General features: G+C 54.8%; 1 protein-coding gene across 2 annotated transcripts in view; it reads right to left on the bottom strand.

Annotated features, from left to right (window-relative positions):
* Positions 1-19,999, bottom strand: part of CNTN2 (contactin 2) — a 29,392-nt gene extending 9,393 nt beyond the window's left edge. Inside the window, exons 1-7 of one of the 2 annotated variants that reach the window (XM_075174503.1) lie at positions 19,885-19,999; positions 7,043-7,163; positions 2,315-2,459; positions 1,852-2,027; positions 1,428-1,523; positions 892-1,101; positions 209-308 (exon numbers count right to left, since the gene is read on the bottom strand). In XM_075174503.1, coding sequence (XP_075030604.1) covers positions 209-308; positions 892-1,101; positions 1,428-1,523; positions 1,852-2,027; positions 2,315-2,459; positions 7,043-7,097 — 782 coding nt within the window. In that variant the 5' untranslated portion in view covers positions 7,098-7,163; positions 19,885-19,999. Of the gene's footprint in view, positions 1-208; positions 309-891; positions 1,102-1,427; positions 1,524-1,851; positions 2,028-2,314; positions 2,460-7,042; positions 7,164-8,405; positions 8,670-19,884 lie in introns of those variants that run through there. The other variant, XM_075174504.1, reaches the window with a different exon arrangement.
* Between the last annotated feature and the right edge of the window lie 3,425 nt (positions 20,000-23,424).

Below are 23,424 nucleotides of genomic sequence, written 5' to 3'. Positions count from 1 at the left end.
TAACTCAATCCCCATTTAGCCACCCAGGTCCCATCCCGGCTGGGCCTTGGCCAGCAGGACAGATGGCTTAAGCCAATTCCTCCCTCCTCCTGTTCCCCCTCCATCTCTGGTCTGCAGTAGACCCGTTGAAGAGAGGGGTTGTGAAAGTTGCAGGTTCTGCGATGCCCCCCCCCGTCGCGAGCCTGAGCGACACAGACGCTGCACTCACTTTCCAAAGGCAAAACACTCCAAAGTCACCATCTGCCCAGCCAGAGCGTAGGTGTCTGCAGGAAACCTGGCTTTTATGCTGGGTGCATACTGCCTGGCATCTGTTGAAAGGAAAGCACTGTTGAGGAGTTCTGGGTGACTTTAACATGGCACATGTGAGGTCCTAAAGGGCAGAGGTACCCGCAAGGTTACACTACTTTGCAAAACCTTCATGCGTTTGGATAATTTACAGGTAGCAGAGGCTAAGTTTCGTTTTCCTCTTAAAACAGCTCTTACTGAAGTCTCTAAAAACCTCTTTACAACATCTCGGGACTGTTTCTCCTTAATTTCCTACCTGCTTAACTCCCTTCGCCCTGCCCAAGAAGTATCTTTAGCTGCACCTCTGCAAGGTCACCGAAAGCAGAGGAGAGTAGTTTCAGGGATATGTGAGCCTGCACAGGCTGCACAAACGAACAGAGAAACCCCATGGATGGGGTTTGTAGCTGCACAAGCAGCGAAGCCTGGAGAGAGGGCTGCTTCCCCCAGGGTCCAGCCAGTTCATATTTTTGTAAGCTCTTAAGCTCCCCTGAGAGGCTGGTGGGTGATTTGTGCACTGCTGGAGTCCTGTGGAGCCCGAGTGCTTTGCGGTGGCTTGTTAATTTTGCATTTTGCCCAACCCCCTCATGATAATCCAAGAGCACTGACCCTCCGCAGCAAGGCTGAGCCGGGAGAACTTGCTGAAAACACTCTTGGTGATGAAGTCGATGTGGCTAGTGGCAAAGCATGAATAGTTCCCCAGGTCGGAAGCCTCTGTCTTGGCAATGTAAAGGTTTCCCGTGGTCTGAGAGACAAAACGCCTTCCATCGGCTGGGATGAAATTGGGAAACTCGTTCAGGAGCCATCGATAGGATAAGCCTGTGGGGAAAAGAAAAAGGAACAAACTGCACAAGTTGCCTGTGTCCTCTCAGGTGGGACTAAACCAAGCAGGCTGTCTTCTAGACCAGTCTAAGCTGAAGTCGGTCCTTGGATGGTACTTGTTTTCTCCACTTGCTAAGTCCTATCTCTGATTTGTTGCTTTACAGAGCCTGAATTAAAAACAAATTTGCTTCCCTAAAACTCCCAAAGAAAAACAAGGAGCGATTCACATGTCTGGGAATCCCTTGCTCTGTTGCATCTCTCCAACTGGCACCAGCAGTGCTGCTAATCTCTGCTAGCAGCAATTCCGAAATGCAAACCCGTACCTGGGTAATGGGGAGGAGGGCTGCAGGCGAACATCACTCCCCAGCCTTCTGTAATCTTCACGGGGTCTCGCTCTTCTGCGGAGAATTCCTGCAAAACTAAACATGCAAAGTGAAACCTGTCCGTGGATGAAGAAAACAGCTGGAGGAATTACTGTATTTTATCTCCCCCTCCACAGGCTGGTCTTTTCAGTGGTTGTACAGAGGGAGATCCAAAAATATTACTGACTTTTTCTCCGTAGTGCATCAAATTTCTACTGCACCTCCATGTTAATGGAAAATGCCAGGGGATTTCTCCAAGTGGTGATGTTGGGTACCATGCACCGGAGAGCTTCTCTCCAACCTTTATTAACACGAGCAGGGGTGCTCAGTTTCTCCCCAGCACAACTGTGGCTGCATTTAATTTACCTCATGGAGACAAACTTACAGCCAAAGCGGAGGGAGGCTTCCCTGCTGACGACCGTGCCCCTGGAATTAGATGCCACGCATTGGTAGGAGCCAGCATCCTTGGCTTTCACTGGGTTGCTTATCACTAGGTCACCTGCAACCATCCTGTAACGGGAATCTGGCTCCATCTTTATCTCTGTGCCATTCATCTTCCACCTGCCAAGAGCAAGTGTAAAGTGAGAGGGGCAAATACTCATTGCAAGGGCGTGCTTGCGGGGTGCCTTGTAGGAGGCTGTGCTTGGTTTTTTTCTAGCTGTGGTGTGTTGGGATTTGAGTTAGATTTATATCTGGTCTGTGACCTGGGTGGGCTTGTACATCATGTGTAGATGAGGAAGCTGATTCTCATGTTAGTGATTTTTTTAATATAGAAGTGGAGAACGGAAAGCAAAATTCTTGATGGTTGTGTCCCAGTCCTGGTACAGAGAGAGGGCGGGCGAGCTCACCTGTAGGTCGCAGGAGGACTGGCTCTTGCTCGGCAAGCCAGCGTGACTTTCTCTTCTGCTGAGCCTTCAGGGAAGAGGGTGTGGACAGGCTGCTCTTCAAACACTGGCCCGTAGTTCCTTGTGCTACTCTGTGCTTGGCACCAAACTGCAAGAGAGGGAAAACCTGCTCAGCTCAATTTAGCTTTTTCTAAAATTCTCATTTTTAGTTTTGTAGGGTGTCCCTGGCAGCGCCAGAACTGCGTCTAGAATAAAAGAAGGAGCAACGTGAAAATCTCAACCCATCTGTCGTCACAGCCCAGCCCCAGCCATGGCTTTGGGCAGATAGCATGCGATTCCCACTGAGCATCTCACACCAGAGGGACCGGACATGCTTAAAGACGTGCAGATGAAGGAGTACTGACACACACCTCTTGGAAAGCCAGGCACAGACGAGAGTGGAGCTGGGAACCCCTGGATGCCCTCCTTGTCCCTGGCAGTGAGGACGTGCTGGTTCCTCCTCTGTCTGTACAAACTTTGGCTGGTTGGTTCCTCCTAAATCCTCTCCAGGACAAGGGAGGAGAGAGGAGAACCTGGATCTTCGCAGTAAGTTCTCGGCTCTGCCACTGCCTCCCTGCACACGCCTGGCAGATCCCCTCCATCCCTGCGTCTGCAACATCATCAGCTCTTGACAACTCAAACCTGCTGCTTGCTGGTGTGCAAACCAACGCTGCAGGTTATCAGTTCTACTTTTGAACTAAGAGGATGAGCTTGAAGCTTTCTCTGTAGGGTTCAGACACAGGTTTGATTCTGATCTTGCTGTCACGGGTATGGCTCAGGCATGGGCACGAGAGGAACATAAGAACTTGCCTGCCTTCTCCTACGTTGTGCCTGGGCCACCCTTTGGCGTGGTGGTGGTGTTTCACTGGGAAGTGCCAGCTCTCCGCAGTGAGTGACTCCGTGTCTCAGATAAATGGCAAATGCTCCAGACCCCCTTCCACACAGGCTTGATGGAAATGGCAGTGCAAATAAGTAAGAACAAAGCAGAAGCTGCCTGGAAATCTCGTAACTGCAGAAGCGGCTAGTGGGATAATGATCGCCAGCGAGTCTGTTCTGTCCCAGGCACCCTGAGAAATGCCTGTCCCTTAGCAGGGACAGAGCCACCTCAAGGCAGTGTGCTCCCAGCACAGTCCCTCTCTGCCTCTGCACTGATAAGCTCGGAGATGCTTAGCTAGCCCCAGGATCATTCCATGCTTTGTAATTGAATTAATAACTGTCTTAAAACTGCCATGCCAACCAGCAATCTGTTTCCTTCCCTACAGTACACAGCATGGTCACTGGTTAAATTAAGTGACTCCAGTAAGTGTGATGTTTTATGCAAGAGTAACTTCCAGCAGGGAATGGCCAGCTCAGCTCTCCTGGGCTCGGGGCAAGCAGCCCTTTACCTGTAGCTCCTGGGGTTCGTCTCATGTTCCGGCTGCTCTTGCATGCGGAGATGAGGGTGAGACGGGAGAGGGGCTCCGCTAATTGGCTCAGTGGGTTCAGAGCAGCTGTCGGCTGCTCCTTGTGTCCGAGCATCAGCCAATTACCCAGGCCCTCGGCTCCGGCAGCCGGGATGTGCTGCTGCAAGGGAGCTGCATGCAGGCAGGAGCCTGACGGTCCCTGCTGTCACGCAGGGGGATTGTAGCCTGTGTCTGATACTTTGGAATAAGAGAAAAGCAGCGTTTTGAGGGTTGTGTTCCCTCCAAATCAGTGTAGGTGCCATTTTCCTTCTAGAATAGTTACATTCACAAAGGAGAAGCTTGTGTAAGCTGGAAATCTTCTCTCAGTTGGGTCAGCAATGGCTGTGCTGAGCAAGTCTCAGCTGGAAATAACTCTGCTGACCAGCAGGTAAAATAATCATGAGTTAATGGAGAATTAGTAAGAAAGTAGTGTATTAATTGTGATCTGGTGGTACAGATGGTAGTGAATGGATTAAGGTTTAACAACTTTACATTTTGAGATTAATAGATAGCATATGGTAAATAATTTCTATTTATTTAACAAATAAAATACATATTATTAACACTCACATGCGTGCCTTTTCTCATGGGCTGCTCTTTCCTAATCAAGCCAAATTACGCTAATCATCCCTTCTGATTCCACCCAGAGTCTGCACCCCATTGCTATCCACTGCTGTCCTTTTTTCTCTGCCAAGGTTATGGACTACAACTGTCAGGCATTGATTTTCTCAAATGTAATCAATGCCAGAAGTTCGGATGAGTTTTTATCTACAGTTCCAAGGTGTCTGGTTGGTGTTGGGGGTGAAATGTCTGGATCTCACTCATTAAGCAAAACAACAGTTAGATTAAAGTAATAATTAAACAGTTACAAGTTCAGGATATGGTTAGACTAAGAACTGAGAGCAAAGCAGAGTGGTAAATCTCAGTACCTCTGAGACTGATTGTCTGGGCTACTTCTGTCACCCTGGAACTCTCATTTTTAATGTTACCAAAACAGGTACCTTCCCTGGGCTCTATCATTTGGATAGTGGGGAGAAGACAAACACAAAATAAAGGTCTTCAAGCCTGCAAGCCAAATTTGCAAGAAGCAGAGTCACCTGCTCAGAATTGGGCATGCCTTGTGCAGCCCTGCTTTCTGTGTTAAAATCCAGCTAGGAGAGCAGAAATTATGGTAAATATGCTGCTACACCTCTCTAGAACACCATTCATTATTAGGAAAAATAAATATTAACACCAAAATAAATAGGAATAGGTGAAAGTGGAACATCTGAAAATTAAGATTTGGAAAAACAGCTGCAGAAATGCCTGAAGATTTCACATAGCGCTCCAAGAGTGAACTTGTACTGTTGTTTGGGAGAGAAAAATACCGTATCATGAAATACACCACCAAGGACATAGCAGTCTCTGTGAGTATAAAAAAATCCCAAACTTTATGCCAGATATTGCTGGAATAGACAAAACTCAAACTTTATCTCCTTTGCCACTGCGGTGAGCAGGGAGGTGACTGCCAGTGCCTCCCTCGTGCAGTGGCGCTGGCCCGTTTCTGGCTTTTGTATTATTATGAATATCTGGAATATGCTAAAAGTCAGACCTGGAAAGCCCAGGTGTCCGGGAGGCTGAACGCTTTCCCTTTGTGCTGAGCTCTGCACTAGCTCTGGAGACCAGGAAATGATAAATGTCTCAGTTGAACGTTTTCCAAGATGTATTCCAGTTTACGAGGACATCAGCAGCAATCCCTTTATTGAGCACAGGCAACATAGCCGTAGCTCCGAAGCACTGACCACAGCCTGAAGCCTTGGCACGTGAGGGAGCTGGGCAATTAATTGGTTTTATAGGAAATCTAAACACACACATGTGCACAAAATCAAAGCGGTTATTTTTAAAGAGCAGCTCTCTGAGGAACAGAGGGTTATTTTTAACGAGAAGCTTTCTGAGGAACAAAGGGACAGCGCTTTGGCTAGCCTTAGATTTCAAGATTTTCCATGGCTTTTACTGAATGAAGAAAGGCCAGAGAGATTTTTAGACTTTCCTGGCAGCCTTGTTCATTAGAGAGTCGCCTCTGTGCGCTTCATAAGCTTTAAACCTTTACGTATCGCTGGGAAGTCATCCGTTCGGTGTTGTGGCCGAGGGAGGGGTGACATTGCCAGCCCAGCTTCCCAGGGCTGGAGCTGACAGCCCAGACCTGGAGGCTTTGGGTCTTCGCCCACTCCGGAGTGTTTCCTTGAGCCTCATCTATAGCTGGCATTTTTTTGTCCCTGGTCCCTTGCTCGTGTTCCCACTGGGGATTTCTCTCTGTCCCAGCTGGTTCCTCAGACCCGTTGCATCATCAGCCAAAGGTCAAGAGAAAACAACCCTCACAGGCTTACAGTGAGTCATTTTTTGTGGGCTCAGCTTGGACGGGGAGCAAGTTGCACGAACTCAGCTGGTTAATGGGAAAACCCAACTCCATCTTGCTGCCTCTACCAGATTTGGGTCAGACCAATTTCCAAACAGGCTAATTGCCTCCCAATCTAGGGCAGCCACCCCTCCCTCTGCCTCCTCGGGGATCCAGAGAACATTAAAAGGTAATTAGATATTTATAAGGACAGGCGAGCAGTCTCTGCCTGGGATGATGAATTAGCTTGAAGGCATTATCTAATTCTCAGTTGTCTGAAATGAAATGTCTCCCTGCTGAAAAGGGACCTTCAGAGTGCAGCCTGAGACTCCCTGAGATCCCGAAATGGTCCCCGATGAATGGGGGAATCTTTGCAGTCAGGGTATGGCCAAAAAGGCATCCCTAGGAAAACCGGGAGGTGAAGTGGCTTTGCCACACGTGAGCCCTGCTGGGAGGAGGAAATTCCTCCTTGTGCCGAGGCCAGAACAAGCCTGGGCAGCACGGGCTGCAGAGGGGCACTGGTCCTGCACGGCTTTGCCTGAGGACCTGCACCTCCTGCATTTCACCTAAATTTGAATTTAGAAAGGGAGAGATTTGTATGTCAACCATTCCTGTTCTCTTTCCTGAGCGGTGCAAAGAGAGGTTGGATGTAGCACAGATGCGTCCCCTGGTTGCATGAACCACCCGGGAGAATGGGGCTTCAGCATCGCTGCAGCCGCAAAAGCCCCGTGCAGAGCACGGAGGGCTGCGTCCCGGGCGAGCAACGCAACGCGTACATGGCATGCCCCGGGCAACGTCCCGCCGGGCACCTCCGACAGCCCCCCTCAGCTCTCCCACGGAAACCTCCGGGCCCGAGAGGCGAGGGGCTGCTCTTACCCAGAAAGGTGATGACAGCTAGGGCTGTGCGGACAAATCCAGCGGTGCCTCCCATCCTGCGCCTCCGGCCGGGCTACGGCCTCCGCGGCTGAGCCTCTCCGGGTGAGCGGGGACAGCAGCCCTGCGACAGACAGAGAAAGGAGTTATCTGCGGCGATTCTGTGCCTCTGCCCGGGGGCCCGGTGTCCAGCTGGGCGTCCCCGCTGGCCACGGGCCCGGGGTGAGAGTCACTCGGGAGCAAACATCCAGCTGCCCAGAGAGGAACACAGAGGGGTTTGAAGGAGCTCTTTTTCACTCTGACATGACAGATCTGGTTGGGAAATTGTTGGTCCTCCTCCCTTACTATCTGCTATTCTTCCTTCCTCCTCCAAAAATAATGCTTCCTTCCTAGCATTTGTTATTAAAAAAATCACAAAGCCAGAAGCACACAGGATATTGGTAAGGGGGAAGGAGGAAGAAATAATTTGTTCTTGTTATTTTATGAAAAAGGCATCTTTAACTCTTCAGGCAGGCAGTGACTATCTTTGGGTGTCGTGCCAGCCCCGAGTCTCTTGTTCTGGAGAGGTTGGGGGGACCCAACTCGTCACCATGCCCTGCAGCCCAGCTGCAGAGCATCCCCGTGGTGAGCTCACGCCTGCAGGGCGGCGTGGAAAGCGAGTGGCCCAAAGTGGCTGCACAGGGAGGTCTCCGTGGGGCTGCCTGCAGCCTGCTGGGTCATCTGCTTTTCTTCCAAGTGTGATGCATTTGCATAGTTAATCAAGGGATAGCGGAGCGCCAAGGCATTTCCTGATGCCGTGAGACACGTTAGTGGGTGGAGCAGTGATTTCCAGTCCCCTCCACAGACTCCTGTCTTCCAAGATCTCTCAAAAAGAAAAAAACCCCAAACAAAACACGGAGCTGTTTGTGCAGACCCTGGTCCCTGCACTCTCCGGGCTACACCCGCCGCGGGACCAGCTTCAGCACATCCACCTCTTCCCTTGTAACTCCGGCGGGGATGTTGGGCTGAGGTTTTTTCCCCTCTTTGTTAACAAACGCTTTTGGAATAATGCATTGAGGAGCCCCGCAGCCCGACGGAGCCCCGTGTTCCCCGGTGCCCTCCCAAACGCACACCCCAGTGAGCTGCGGCTGAGGGAGCTGCCGAGAGCCGGGCTGCTCGTGGGCTGCGAGTGCTGCTTATCCCTCTGCTCCAGCTGGTGCCGCTTCCACTCCTCTCCCTGCCCATCTGTCTGCCCGAGCAGGCCGTGCTGCTCCTAAGCTCCTCCGAGCAGGGATTAGCTTTCTATCCCACGGGATGCAGCCCCCTCTGCGTTGCTGCTTTAAAAAATCCGGTGCCCCGCTCATTAATAGCAGCCCTTGAAACGCACCTGAGCAAAGAGTGATCGTCCCGTGTTTGCTTCACGTCCTGCCTCGGGGACCCTGGCTGGGTGGAACAGCCGCCTGGCCTCTGTGTCCTCTCCCAAAAGAGAAGGTTTTGCTACCGACACTTGCGAAGGAGGAGACCCCATCCCAAATCCTCCTCGATTTTTATCTTGCTTGGGTGGGAGGGCTGGATCCCAGCCTCCCGGTCCAGCGCTGAGAGCGCAGAGCCCAGCCGGCTTGCTCGTACCCTGGTTAAATATTTTGTATGTGACAGGCCCCTAAATAAGGCTGGTGCTTAATTGTACTGGGCGGCCGGGGAGGGAGGACCCTGCCATAAAGACGGGGGCCGAGCTGCATTGCAGACAGGCGATTCGGGGACAAAGCGGAGAAGGGCATGAGCCGCGTTTACATGAAAGCTGCTCCACGCAGTTTGTTCCAGCAGCCCTGAAGTGACTCAGTCACATGAAATCACTTGATGTCAATGAGAATCATGCCCCAAATGGTGTCCTGAACCCACGGCCTTTCAGCTAACACTGCCTCATTGTTCCCCTGCCTTCACCCTCTGCCTGCTTCTCTCTCCTGTGTCTTGTGCTCACATCGTAAGCACTTTGGGACAAGGACCAGCTTTTTGCTCGGTCTGTTTTGCAGGCAGCGCTGCGCTGTGGGCTTGCAGGCAATGCCAGCGCTGCACTAATTAATAAGTTGACTTTTCCAAGTCTCTGCGGTTTGGTTTCTTCACCAGCATGTTACAATGCCCAAGGTTTGTGAAAGGCAGCAAGCATCAAAGCTCTTCCTACACCCAGTGGCAACAAATTAGAGAGTCTTGCTCCATCGCTGCCAGCCCTGTTTTCTGAGGCTGAGTCCTCTGCCTGCGCCCCGGGAGCTGCCCGCGAAGGCACTGCCCGGATGCAGCTTTGCTCTCTTCTATTCATTTTTCCTCTCACTTTTAAAACAAATAGGAAAGGGTGTGGGAAAGTTGGATTTTGTTATTTTTAATAAGGAGCAGGCAACGTGAGGAGGTGGGGGACTGCGGTGTTGGCCGTCCACCCTTCTCGGGGGCTGGAGGCTCCTCCAGGCTGCTTCTGCCCCTCTGCCACCTTCCTGGGTTTATCAGTGCTTTAGACTTTCTGCTGTATGAAATAGAGATGATTTGAGCAAGAGCAAATTGCCTCCTGCCTCTCCTGGGTGCTTTTGTCTAAACAAGTGGGTCCCAAAGGCTGAGCTGAGATCTGGTCAGGAGGGAGGGGAGGGTGAGCTGCGATGCCCTTCTGTGGGAATACTTCTGCCAGTGTCCCCTTCCTTCCCTGTGGCCGAACAAAGCTGATGTCTTGTAAAAATTAAGCTGATTTGAATTACTTAATTAGTTATCGATTCATTATTTATGATGTAAACTGCAGCTTTGATCCCTAGTTCTGCTGCTGGCTCTGGCTCTGCAGCTTCCCCCTTTCCACCCCAACCTCCACATCTGCTCTCATCCTTAATGCTCACATCATTTTCTCTTCTCAATTCCTTGTGTCCATCCCTCCATTCCTCCAGGATCCCGCCCACACACACAGACACACTCGGGACCCTTTCCAAAGGCGAGATGTGCGATGCTGCTGCTCTGCGGGCTGAGGTGGGACGTGGGGAGGCTCTTGCAGAGGGGGCACGGGGAGATGCTGCTGTTTCGCTCTTTTGAGTCCAGCCTCAGCCCAGCCCGTGCTTTAACTCCTTTGTAAAAAATTAGGAACGTGATATCCAGGGAGAGCGCCAGGTACGATCCACAGCAAACGAACACGTAAGAGAGTAACAGAGTAATTTCTACAAGTGCTGACGCTGTATTTGTTCGCAGTTAGAGACTGGATGAAATAATCCTCTCAGATACTGTTTTTCGTGTTCCTGATTGTCTTATCACCTAAGTGCCATGATCAAATTGTGCCCGAGGGCCCTGACGCTGCGAGATCGCACCTGGGGCTGCGCTGGGACTTGGGGGCACCTTAAAGCCGCGACCCTGAGCCGGGGATCCTGCAGCTGACTCTGAACTTCTCTGAAGCGTGGGCATGCGCTTTGCATCTGATATTTAGGGCTGCTCTCTGTCCTTAATTAGAAGAGGGCCCGCGGGGCCCTGTTTTTTCCCCTCTTTATAGGGTTTTTTGACAGTCACTCGAGAGCCTTCTGTTGTACTGAAAGGGGATCTGTCATCCCTGCTAATGGATGCTGTCATTAATACTTCCAATAGCAAGGGAGGCATGGGTACACTCGAAAACACGTGCATTAGCCCTTTCCTCTGGAGCCCCTGGGACCTGGGAGCGATCCATTATCGTGGAGGCAGAGTTAAAGAGCCCCAGAGAGATTTTGAGTCCTCCTGAGCCTCTGGGAGAGGAGATGCTGCCTGGTCCAGCGGCCGCAGCTCCAGTTCTGACTGCGGAGCAGCATCCTTTGGAGGAGGCGACTCCAGCCGGGCTCTGGGCGTGGGGGGGCCAGAAATGGCTTTTGGTAGGAGATGGGCTTTAACAAGGGATGACATGGCCAGCACAGGCAAAGTGCGATCTATTACCAGGGTAAATAAGTGTAATTCAATCTCCTGTGGTTAGGTGATGAGATGAGCATTTGTGTGTAAGTGGGGCAGCTCCTGCTGCTGCAGCATTCCCCGGGGAAGGATTGCTCCTGGGGGTGGGTGATGCAGGAATTTGTCCTGTGCTGTGAGTGTCCCTTATATTAAGGATCATCGCTAAGGCTGGAAAGGGCACGCTTTTGATCTTTGCTGGATTTTGGCTTGTGAAGCCTGTTCAAGGTTAGGTACATTTTGTCCATCTCCAGAACAGCATGTTTCAATGAGTTGGAAATGGTTTTATTGTAATATATCTGTCCTCTTGTAAAACTGCCTGTGCCCAGGAGAGGCTGATTTAGATGCAAACTCTGGGTCCAGCCTTCCCTGAGCTTTTTTAGGTTCAGATCTGTTGGTGGCTCCAGGACCTGCAGCAGCTGCTGCTGAAAAAATCCTGGGCCACCCAAAAACCATCTAAGCAGTGAAGTCTCCAAGGTCCAAATGAGGACCAAAAGCACCCTCAGAGGGGGTCAGAGCCCTGCGGAGGAGTCCAGCCCTCCCTAGGCTCATCAGTCATCCCATAACAGGCACCAAACCCTGTCTGCAGTTACTGGGGGAACCCTGCTCCCCGCTGCGGGTCAGGACCTGATGTAGAGGAGTGCTGCAGGCACTGCTTGCTCCCTTTGATACCTGTCCCCAGCAGAGGTGGGTCCCAGAAACACTTCTAGCAATAGCTGGGGGGTCCTGTGTGCCCTCTCTCCTGCCCAGGTGGGTTTGGATCGCTCTTGGCATGTTAGAAAAGTTCCAAAGCCTCTGTCCCTGCACAGCTTTTGAAGGCAGAGCCCTTCTCCTCTGCTGTGCGGGCGGGGAGAGAGGAGCAGCATCAGCTGCTCTCCCGGCCATCAGCTACACCCTGCTGTCCCCTTCCCACCCTGTCACCCTCGCCCAGGGCAGAGCCTGTGCTGTCACCGCTGCAGGGACGGTGCAATGGGCGCATTCACCTGCCCTGGGCTCGGTGCTCCCCGTCTGCGCCCCGACATCGCCCCGAGGAGCTGGGCAGCGGGCAGAGGGAGGGGACAGAGTGGGGACTGGAGGAGGAGAGCTCTCCCCCCGGCTGTGCTTGCACAGGAGGAGCAGAGGCTGGTGCAGGAGGCTCAGAACCTCCAGCCCGAGGCTGCGGGAGCAGATGGTGCTCACAGCCCGGCCTCCTTCCCTGCCGGCAGCTCCCTGCCGCGCCGCGGCCATGCCACCCGCAGCCGGGGCTGGAGCGGGGGCTCTGCTGTCTGGATGCATTTGTTATTGCCCGATGGGCTGAGGCGTTAGCAGAAAGGAGGGGACGCGCTCTGCACGCTGCAGTGCCCAGCACGGCGTGTCCTGCCTGCGCCAGGGCTTTGCTGCGGTGCTGGGTGAAGGGGGCACCTGCGGACAGGGAGCTCAGGTGGGGTGGATTAGGGCAGGTGTTTTCAGTCTGTCTGTCTGTCTGTCTGCCTGGCGCGCCTGCCCTCGCTGCTGCTTTTGCAGCTGGGCCGGGCAGGCGGCAGGCAGGGGAGGTGCGGTGCGGTGCCGTGGCCGTGATGTTCGACAGCCCGGCTCGGGGACAAGGGAGATGGTCTGTGGCAGAGGGTCCGAGCCCCGGGACGGGAGCAGAGCCACCAAGCAGGGAGCGAGGGGCTTTCACAGGCCAGGCTGACTCGGAGCCCAGCACCGCTGCCCTGGCCCCGTGCCCCAGGTGTGAGCAATTGCAACCAGCCCTAATTAGTATAATTGCAGGCAGGGCTGAGCTCTGCCTTTCCAGCTCAGCGTAGAGACCAGAGAGCAGATGGAGAGAGGTAAGGGGGGAAAGAAGAGAGGCAAAAGTTTAATTTGGGGGCATTCAAGCACCCCAAGGAGGAGGGTGGGGAGCTGCAGCATGGCAGGACCCTGTCAGGAGGGGATGGGTGCAGGCGTTTACCCCTTAGCGTGGCGGGCAAGGGCAGCCTGAGCTCCCTCGTGGCTGGTATCACTGGGTGCTGGTACTGTGCGCTTGCTCTGGTTCTCTGTGTGGTCTGTAGCCCTGACTGGTTTGTGCTGCTGTGTTGCAAGCTTGCTGGCTGCTGCCAGTTTGGGGTGCCCTGCCCGGCTGTGCTGTGGTCTTAACGCCCAGCGTGGCCTTTGTGTCCCCGTCCCTGCCCTAGTAAGAGCTGCCAGCGTGCTGCCTACCTCCAGGAGCTGTTGGCTGAAGTATATTGTACTTTTAGAAATGCAGTCAACAGCAAAATACCAATCCAGGGGTAGTGCATCGTGCAAACCTGCTTTGCTTGCCACTCGAAGAAAAGTTCGTTGCATTTGCCGGGGCACCTCCAAAACTTGGGTGGGATTTTATTTGGCGTGGGGTTTTGTTTAGTTTGGACCTGGCTCTGGTCCTGTTGCTTTTAGTTGAACGGGCTGGGTGCTGTGGTCCTGCGTGCGGGGCTGGGCAGGAATGCTGCAGGCCTCCTCGCGGTGCACTGCAAACCAATTTACATCTGGAGCAATTCTGAATCACCATATCCATGGAAACGAATGTGCTTCTCCCTTTGACACGAGCATCCGGAGGGATGCCATTCCTGCGCCCCGCGCAGAGCAGACCTTGTCGGGCCAGGGCCCAAGGCGTGCGCATGGGCCCTAATTAATTGTTTCAGAGAATGCGGCAGGCTGTAGGATTTGGTGTGTGAATGGGTGAGGGGAGAGCCTCGCGTGTGAACGGTGGTGCCTGAACCAGCCATGGCTGTGCAGTCTGCAGGGGTCAATCAGCTGGCTGGTACGTGTACATCTCAACACGTGGGGTACGCGCGCGTGGGCTTCTCCGTGCACAGACACATGTGCATGGGGTAACACGGCTCCGGGGAATGGTCAGTGGTGACTCCAGCGTGGCTGGGTTTAATACCCCGGAGCCTTGGTGCACAGGAGGCTGTGCGCTGCCTGCCCGGGGGAGGAGAGGCTCCGGGCATCCCTTTCCCAGGGCTGAGAGACCACCCGAGGAGGGGACGTGCTGGGATGGGTGCTCTCGCCCTGCACCAGCCCCTTGGCTATGGTGCTGCATCTTATCAATCACTGATTAATTTAATTGTAATGAAACTGGCTTGATAGGATCAATATTTGATCAGTGGCTCCTGCTCTTTCCTCCCGAGGTGGGCAAAAGGAGGGGAGCAGCTCAGAGCGGCGGGGGGGGGGGGGTGCAGTGAGAGGGGGCAGCACAGATTATCCAACATCCTGGAAAAGACGAGAGAAAAATTTCTGCGAGGAGAGGGAAAGCCCTGCCCGTGGGACACGGGAAACTCTGCTTCAACAAATGCATCACTGGTGTGACTGGGGAGAGCCCTGCGCTGCCGGGAGGGGACCGAGGCTGCCACATTTGTGCCTTTTGCATCAATTTTTTTATGTTAGATGGACCCGTGTTTGAGCAAAGCGCTGGGAGAAGAGCTGCTGCTCTCGGGCTGCGCTCTTCTGAGTGGATTACGGGGACGAGCGTGCGGCGTGCCACAGGCAGGGCAGTCCTGATGCCCAAGAGCAGCTCCTGCTAAGGGCAGGGAGAGGTTTAGCTTCACCTGGGGACAAAATAGACCCGTCTAGTCCTTCTCATCGTGGCGCAAGGAGCGGGCAGGGCTCTCCGATGCGATCCCAGCAGGACGGCTGCATTAAGGCACAGTCTTCAATCAGTCTCTGGTTTCTCTGTGTCTTTTAAGTGCTTTTTCCTAATAATTGGTTGGTGCATTCGTGTACATCGCAGGTCACGGCACCTCATTGTAAGAGGGTCTCAGTGGGAGTTTTCTTTTGGTTCAGCCCCCAGCCACAAGTTTCCCCCCCGAGAGAGGCAAACCCCCGTGCTTGTGCCCAGCTCAGCGCCTCTTTGTGCAGGAGACAAAGCCGGGATCTGCTTTCAGTCCGGGGCTGGGGCTGGGGGGGTGCGCAGCTGGGGCGCGATGGGCTTGGGACTGGAGTTGCTGTAGTGGTAAAATCTAATTGTAATAAAACAGGCAATGTTATGAGTCAGTGGGACTGAACAAACGCTTTTTACTGCCGTGTTGAGCAGTTTGAATTGGAGACCTGAGCTTTAAGGGGTTTTTTTTGTTTGTTTTCTGAACTGGCCAGATCCCATCTCTGCCTGCGATCACCTTAGTGCCTCGGGGTAGTGGGAATTCAGCCTGAGCTGCGTGATCCTCAGCTCTGCTGCAATAAGCCCTCCAGGGTTTTGGAGCTGAAGCGCTGGGTGGGACCTGGGGGCTTCCCCGCAGCCGGAGCTGGCTCGTGCCACCTCCAGGCGAGACCTCGGGGGCCACGGGCAGCGCTGCGGGGGCGGCTGCAGCAGCAGCTCAGCCCCGAGGGAATGCCATGGGGAGCAGCGCGTTAGAAAGCAAAGGAGACCAACAGAAACGGCCAGGAGACCTTCCCACGCCAGCTCCGGACCCCGGGGGCAGAGGGGATGGAGGAAGCTTTGCTCGGGAGGGGATTTCCCTGTGAGCTGCCTCGCAGGCTGGGCACGAGCGCTGTGTTCGACTGAGGCTGCCAGCATGCAGCTCCTAAGCTCTCCCTGAAGACTTGTATTTCAATCAATAGCCTGAGTCGATAGCAGCTGGAAGGATGCTCAAAGTCTTTGAAAACAAGGCCACAAGTGACTCCAGTTTAGCACATGGGTGTTTGAGAGAGGATGTCTGTCTGAAATCCTTGTTAACACCCTGATTGCTAAAGTTCCAATATTGGGCCCTTCTTACAGACACTCCCCTGCAAATTCACTGTATTGCAAACCACTCTCTAAGCACAGCTGAGCACAACCTTGCAACCTCTTTGCCTAGAAAATGCAGGTTATTAATCTGGGGTAGCACAGGAGGGGATGCTGAGACAGGCTGAGTGTCAGGCAGAAGAGGTGGGAAGGGAGTCGAGGTCTGGCTGCACGTGCTGCCCTCATCTCCCCAAAATAAAACTCCAAAATAAAGCTTCACATTGCAGGTTTTCCTTTCCTCTTACAGCACAGCACCATGCATTGGGCAGGCACAGCTCAGCCGCGGGGAGCTCTGCCTAAACCCCGGGACATCCACAGCGCTGCCAGCCTCGCAAACCCACCCACTTTCTGCTATTAGTGCTACCGTGGCGTCAGCAGCAGAAGCTCTTTGATGTGGCACCGGTATAAATAGCTCCCTACCTGCACGGAGCCTGGCTCCGTCCCCTCCCCTCTGCTGCCTGGTAAATCACTTGGCAGGAGCCGGTCCCGGGGAGAGGCTGTAGCGAGGAAAAACAAGTGCAGAATTCGGGGAAACCTTCTGGCTAACGCAGCCCCGGGAAGGTGATGTGGTATGTGGGGAAGCCCGAAGACCTACCAGCCTGTCACAGCAGCGCTGGCTGCCCTGTTTGTGTCGCTGGGTAAGGTCATGCCAGCAGCAAGAGCCTTCCCGCTGTGGTGGGGGTCCATGCGTGGCACCAGGCATTTGCCCCAGCCCTCGCCTTGGCCCAGCTGCACCACTGGGGGCTTGTGCTGGCCATGCTGGGGGTGGTGATGGGCACTGGGATGCTGGGGAGGTGCGGTATCCCCAGGCAGAGGGGACCTCGGTGAAGCGGTGCTAAAATCCTTTCCCTCCTAGGAGAAGGTTAGGGTATCCCTTGCAATGGTGTCATATCTATTTTGCTCCTTGGAAGGCATCACCCCTGTGTCCAACCTTCTTGCCTGTCTTTGTTAAAGTGGTTTTAGTATTCAGTCTCCAAAGAGTGCCAAGCTGCTCTCTTCTTTATAAAAAACAAGCAAGAACTAGCGCAAAACGTATATCCCTCTTCCTTCCTCCAGTGTAGTTCCCCTGTTTATGGCTCTCTGGTGCGGGACTGACAGCTCTGCAGGCTGTGCAGTAAATAATACACGTAATGATTTAGGACCTAGGCTGCTGGGGGAGGTTGGGTTCAGTATTGCACAACCAGCTGTGGGTGGGAGTACCCTGAGGTCTTGGGACATCTCCGTCGTGGTGAACATCCCTCCGGTAAGATCCTGGACCCTATAGCTGCGTTGCGGCAATGGGACCAAGAGTGTTTGTCATGGAGAAGAAAACATTTTGGGTTCAAGGAAAGAACTTTTGTGTAGGTTGGGAGTGGACTGTGTTCCCTTGTCTGCTGAGACCTATTCCTTCTCTACAGCTCCACAAGCACCCAAAGGCATTTAGTGTCAGGAAGAGACAGAAAGGGTCTAGAAAGAGCCTGATACAGCCTATCACAGCAGATTTTAGTAATGTTTCTCCCCTTCCATCTATGTTTTTTGACTCTTAAAGGACTCTCTAAGGAAGCCTCTCTTGCCTGTTTCTGCAATCTGAGCTTTAACAGCATCTCTGAAAGCCCCTGGCCATGCTGGGTTTCCCGCGTGGCATATTTGTTTATATGGCAACACTGCAAGCTAACCTGGTGCGAAGGGGATGTGTGCAGCGATCTGGTCCCATTGCTGCAGAGCCCTGGGCTTACAGGATTGCCATCAGCCCATCCCAAAATCTTCCTGGGCATCTGTAGTTCCTGGAAAGCAGGGCTGATAGTGCATGACCCTGATTTAGGAAGGAGAGATGTGCCTCCAGCTGTGTAGGATAACTACAGGCAGGGCTGTGTTAAGCCAATCCCCGTGAGACAGAGCAAAACCCATCCCTGTTTTGAGCAGAAGGGCAATGCTCTGGGCTGGTCGGTGCGGGCGAGCCCGGTGCTGGGAGCCAGCCCTGCGACTGCTGAGCCCAGGGCTTGCTGGCCCTCGCAGCTCTGCTCCGCTGAGCAGGGAGCCCCGCGCTTCTCGCTGGGGAGCTGTCGGGAGGCTCCCTCGGGATGTGATATCTTCCAGGTGACTGCGTGGGTTTGCTTCATGCCCAGCACCTTCAAGGAAAAATCTCAAAGATTGGGGTGGTGGCATGGTCACTGCAAGTAGACGCAGTGCTACGGGAGACCCTGGGGGTTGCTGAAGGGAGGAGGCACTGAGAAACATGGGGAGGTGTCTGCCCCTCATTGGGGTTGATGACTTTTTATGGATAATTTGGACTTTGGACACGCACAAAGCATGCAGGGTGGCTGAACAACAACCCCTCATTGGGGTTGATGACTTTTTATGGATAATTTGGACTTTGGACACGCACAAAGCATGCAGGGTGGCTGAACAGCCGAGCCGTGCTTTAATGCGTGGCTCACACATGAGCTCAGTCTCCACATGGACTCCCAGCTCCGTGGGCGAGATCCTCCGTGCACCAGGTTTAGGTGCATCTGGTGCGTGTGTGGGAAATACCTCCCTAATGACATGGTTGGGTTTTCTGCCGCCTTTGATTTGCTTGTGGTAAATCTGCAGAGAAAATAATAACACAGGCCATTAAATTCTCTGCAGATGTATTTTGAGTGATAAAAGTCGAGGTTGCTCTGTTTGGTAGTAATTGATCGGGTGATGGAGAAGAGTGTTAGCATCCCTTTGTCTCGGTCTACTCAATCGTGCTCCAGGGAGAGCGTGCAGCTGGGCTTGACGTGACCCTCTTGTTTCCTGTTTTCTTTAGTCCTGGGTAATTCTCATCTACCCCTGGAAAGTACAGTTATTTCTAGAAAGTTTGGGACCCGACGCTTTCCTGTATTGGCAAAGCAAGTGGCTTTCGGGGTTGGTGTTGCTGTCGGGTGCGCTCGGTACCAAATATACAGCCTTGAGAGGTTCATCCGTGGATGCAAACCTGCTCCTAAATCTCGTGCAAGAGCCTGTGCTTCAGCTTTGTACCCTCGGAGCTTGTTGCGGACACGCCTGGAGATGGCCTGGGAGGAGCAAGAGCCGTTCTGGGGGTCTGGGTAAAGCCTTGGGCTGGGGTTGCTGCTGGGGAGGGCTCTTGGATGTAGAGGCTGCTGCCTCCCATCCTCAAAGCAACTAGTGTTTCCTTGGAGAGACGACAATCTCTGAATGCTCCCCAGTCCAGCCAGAAAAAGAATGCTGAGGCTTGCGGGAGCGGTGCAAGCCTGGGGGAGTCGGTGGGTCAGCGCGGGTGAGATGCAACGGGAGGAGGGAGCTCGGGAAGTTTTAAGACATGGGACTGGGGCCCCGCAAAGCACACCCCAGCCTGCCCAGCCCCGGCTGCTCCCCTGTCCGAGCATGTCCTGCTGCACGTGGGAAGGGGCAAAGCGGTGCCCTGCCTGCCGGTGCCCCCCGTGCCCCGCGGTGCAGGCCTGGGGTGGGCAAGTTCTTGTTCATGACTTCGCACTGAGCCCCTCCGGCTCCCCGCTGCCCTCAGCTTCCCCGATGCGCTGCAAAACCCCGACCAGCCTCGCACACAGAAATACCCCCGTGTGCAGCCCAACCTCCCACCCCTCACCCGGGATCTGCCCTCCTGGGGCGTGCCTAGGGAGGGGAACTTGGGACACCGTGGCCTTCCTTCTCTGCCCTCCCTGGAGAGGAAACTCGGGTCTCTTGGGCTGCTCTGGGCTCTGCCAGCCCGTGCTGGAGATGCAGAAGTAGTTTTGTGCAGCAAAAGCTGTGTGAGTCCCCCCCGCCCCTCCCAGGTGCCGCGTTCAAGATGCCTGACCCCGCCAGCGGGTTCTCAAAGTGCCCCCAGCCAGAATGCACCAGGAAAAGCATAACAGTAATAAATAATAATAAAAATATTCCCAGACTTATTCCATGAGAGACGTTTCTGCTGACAGCCGTGTCGACCTCGGCTGCTCAGCCCCTGCCACAAGTGACACAGCCGTAGCCCCCCCTTCCGCCCAACTCCACCCCCGGCTCCTCTCCAGCGCAGGCAGAGCCCGCATCGCCTGCAAAGCCATCGCCCGCCGAGAAATGCCCGAGCCGACCCCCTGCCCTCGCCTCCCCATTCCCGCCGGAGGCGAGCGAGCTCTGGCAGGTTCCTTCTCGCCGGAGCAAAACCGAGCGCGCCTGCAAGTTGGCTCTGATGGGGAATGGTGCCCTGAAACCCGGAGCCTCTTTCCTCCCTCTCGAATGCAGGAAGGAAGGCGAAGGCGCTTACCTTGTGCGAGGCGGATGCGTGTGCATGAGCCGGGGGCCCGCGGGGCCCCGCCGCTGCCGGAGGCTCGGCTGCGAGGCAGCGCTTGGCTGGTGCCTGCCCGAGTGTGGATGTGTGTGCCCAAAGCCACTGCAGCATCTCTGCATTAGGATGTGCTCCTCCCTCTCCTCCCTCCTTGCGTGCACGCTCCCTCGCTCGCTGCCAACCACCACGCCGGTCCCTGGAGAGGGTATTTTTTTTTCCTCTGCCTTTACCTCACTTGCCACAGTCCAAGGACCAGTCAGGGAGGCAGAGCGACTTGCAGCATCATGCATAATTCATGCCTTTCCTCTGCCTCCCTGGCTGCTGCTCCCACCAGTCCCCAGCACAAACCCCTTGTCTGCACGCCGGCTCGCCCCGTCCCTGGGGCCGGAGCAGGTGGGGGGCCGAGCCCCCCTCTGTGGGGTGGAAGCAGGAAAGGGAGCACCCCCAGCTGGGGGGGTGTCTCGACAGGGACACTCACCTCTGTGCAGCGTGTGCATGTTTTTGTATATGTGCACGCCCCTGTGCCTAAATATATGTGTATCTGTATACATACACACCTAACCAGGCGTATATGCGCGCTGGGAAGATTGCTTTATAGCAAAATTTTGGGAAGCTCCATCGAGCTGAGCGCGGCTGTCGTAGGTGGTGCCCGACCTGCGCTGCGCCGGGGAGGACGGGCTTTCCTCGCAGCAGGGTTAGCGGTGCGTGACCAAGCGGGTGGCTCTGCACGCTGCCGGGGGGGACAGGGGGTGCAGCCTGGGTCAGCTTTGGGTTTTTGGGTGTGCAGGAGCCACCTTTGGCTGTTGCTGTGGTCCGAGGGGCTTAGGGCTGAGCTTGCCCACGTTGGCAGCCCTCTGCGTAGCTGTGCCCCCCGGGAGGCTGCACCCAGAGCCCTTCCCGGGGAATATCTGCACCCGTGAGATCTTTGCTGTTTTCTGGCTGCTGGGGGGAGGTCTGTCCGGGTGGAGTGATGCTATGAGATGTGACAGGGATGCTCCAGGACCTCCTCTGCGATACCCTGTAGGCACTGAAATTTGGGGGAAAGAGATGCTGCCGATCCCATCACTGCTGTGGTGCGAAGGACCCCCGCAGTGGGGTTTGCCGGTGGGCAGGTCGCTGCTAGACTGTGCGCGGTGAGGTGGGAAGCGGAGGATTCGGGAGCGTGGCAGGGACCACCCTGCTCTCTCCATCCCTCCCAGCTCCAGCCCAGACCTGTTAATGATGTAAGGAGATCAATGGGCGCTGGGGCTGTCCACAGGTTAATACCCTGCAATTACAGAGGAGTAATTAAGGCATTAGTATCTCTATTGATTGGCGAAGCTCCAGCAGTCCAGACTCCTCCAGCAAATGGGTGCAGGCAGGAGAGTGCCTGTGATGGAGTGAGGCGCGTGGCCGGTCCCATCTCCCTTCCCCTTGCCCAACTTGCCCCATTCTCTGCTCCCCGCTGCCGTTTTGGGGTGAGACTGGGAGAAACCGGCCACAGCCCTTCCCACAGAGCTCACCTGGGATAGCAGGCGCTTGTGCTGGACAGAAGGGAAAAACAGGGTTGGATCCTGACCCCCAGCAAAAGGACTGATAGAGGGAAACCCAAGAGGGGTGACGAGCCCCGTCCCCAGTGGAAGGAGGGGGACCTGCCCTCTGCCCCCTCTCCTCCTGTCTCTATCAGCACCTCTCCGAGGGTCTCTCCGCAGGTGACAAGGGCAGCGGTGACCTCTTGGGTGTTCGTCCTAGTGCAGACGCGTACCGAGACCGCAGCGATAGCAGCTGAAAGGGCTCCCTTGGATATTCCCAGTGCCGACAGTGGATGGCTCTTAGCTACAGTAATGGGCAATAGGCTGGAGCTGCCCCTCCGAGGAGGAGGAGGGTAATTGGAGGCAGTCTGTCGGCATCGATCCAGCCCCACCGGGCGGGCAGAGGTCAGGGAAGAAGTGGGTGTCATTATCGTGCCATAAAAAGGGATGAGTGCTAATGCGTGCATGTCTCCCCCTGTATCGATCGCGAGGATGAGGATGGGTCCATTGTCGCTCGCTCCTGGATGATAAAAACGCCGTGTGTCCCATGGGAATTATGGAAGCAGCCGCCTGCACAGCCCTGTGCGAAGCTGAGACCTTGGGCCCCGCTGGTTCCCGTGGCTGTGGGCGGTGGGAAATGGCTTTGAGGTGTTAGAGGGGTCCCTGGGTTCCGGCTAGCTTGAATTTCTGCATCAAGGGCCAAGCGAATTCCTTCTTCATCCTTCCTTGGGGCAGGGACCGAGGGTGGCTGGTGCCTCCATCGCCCCAGGCTGCACTGGGGAGGTCTCCTACGCTGGGGAAAAGGTGCTTTTTTTTTTTTTTCCTCACTGCTGTTCAAGTAAGTGGTGGGGAGGGGGCGGATGAAGCACTGGAGTAGGAAGCACTAATACTTTCATCCTATTAGCGAGGGACGCAGCAATTACCTCTTTATTAGCCAAATAGGCTCTGCTGTATTTCCCCCCTTCCTTCAGCCCATTCTCGTCAAGGCTTTGCACCAGGGAGCCTCTGCTAAGAGCACTTCAGAGCCTCGGGGGCAGGAAGGGCTGGGGAGTGCAGGATTGGCCCCAGGGGGAGGCATCGCTCACTGCTGTCTGCCAGGACGTGCCGGGTCAGGAGGGGGGAGCTGGGTTAAACCCTGGCGCTCCCCTGTGTTTGCTGGGCCACGGGGGTTTCTTTCTCCAGCTTATATCGTGTGCTTCCGAAGGGTCTTCGTGCTGCAGCCGGCACTGGTAAGGGTGCGGAGCTGCTGTTTGCCGGCACAGTGTCTCAAACACGCCAAGCCAGCATCACGAGTATGTCCAGGTAACTGGGCAGGCATTGCTCCTTTGTGCCTCAGTTTCCCCATTGCCTGCACCGAGGCTTCCGAGACAGTCAGTGAGGGCTTTGCAAGGAGCAATGCGCTCCTGTCCAGACCATTGGGCACAGATATCGCTGCTCTTTGAGTGGTTCCCCTAATGCTTCTCGTGGGCTGGCAGCCATGTGCAATTATTTAAAACCCTGTTGAAGGGCAGAAGTTGAACTCTCCGGCTTTCACGGCGCTCATTTGGACAGACAAACATCAGACAGGGCGTCGGTTGAAATCCCAGTAGCTCCGTTCCGTTGGAGGACGGGCTCTCCTCCCTGTGTTGGATGCCCTGCGTGGTGCTGCCTGGCCCGGCTGCTGCCAGCCCACCCACCCGTCGGGCGGTGGCAATGCGCTGGCCGGGCTCCCCGCCTCGAAGGGCGATGTGCAGCGAGATGTGCCGGCGCTGCACCTCCCCGCCTGCGCAGCCGCTCCCATCCCGTTCACCCGGGGTACTTCTGATGGGCTTGTCCTGGCGCTTTGAGCTGCTCCCATGTTTCAGCCTCTACCAGGTTTTAATGAACGAAGTGTCTCCCGCTGTTTAACGCGGCTGAGCAGATCTGTGGCTGTGGGTGGGAGATGTCAGAGCACCCAGAGCTGGGGGGCTATAAAAATACTAGTGGGGAGAGCTGCCCTGCCTGTGCCAAGTCATCCCTGCAGCCTGCT

The sequence above is a fragment of the Calonectris borealis genome, chromosome 26 (genome assembly GCF_964195595.1).
Source record: "Calonectris borealis chromosome 26, bCalBor7.hap1.2, whole genome shotgun sequence".
Classification (NCBI taxonomy): Eukaryota; Metazoa; Chordata; class Aves; order Procellariiformes; family Procellariidae; genus Calonectris; species Calonectris borealis.
The sequence above is the reverse complement of the archived record's forward strand: the minus strand, read 5'-3'. Positions and strand labels throughout refer to the sequence as shown.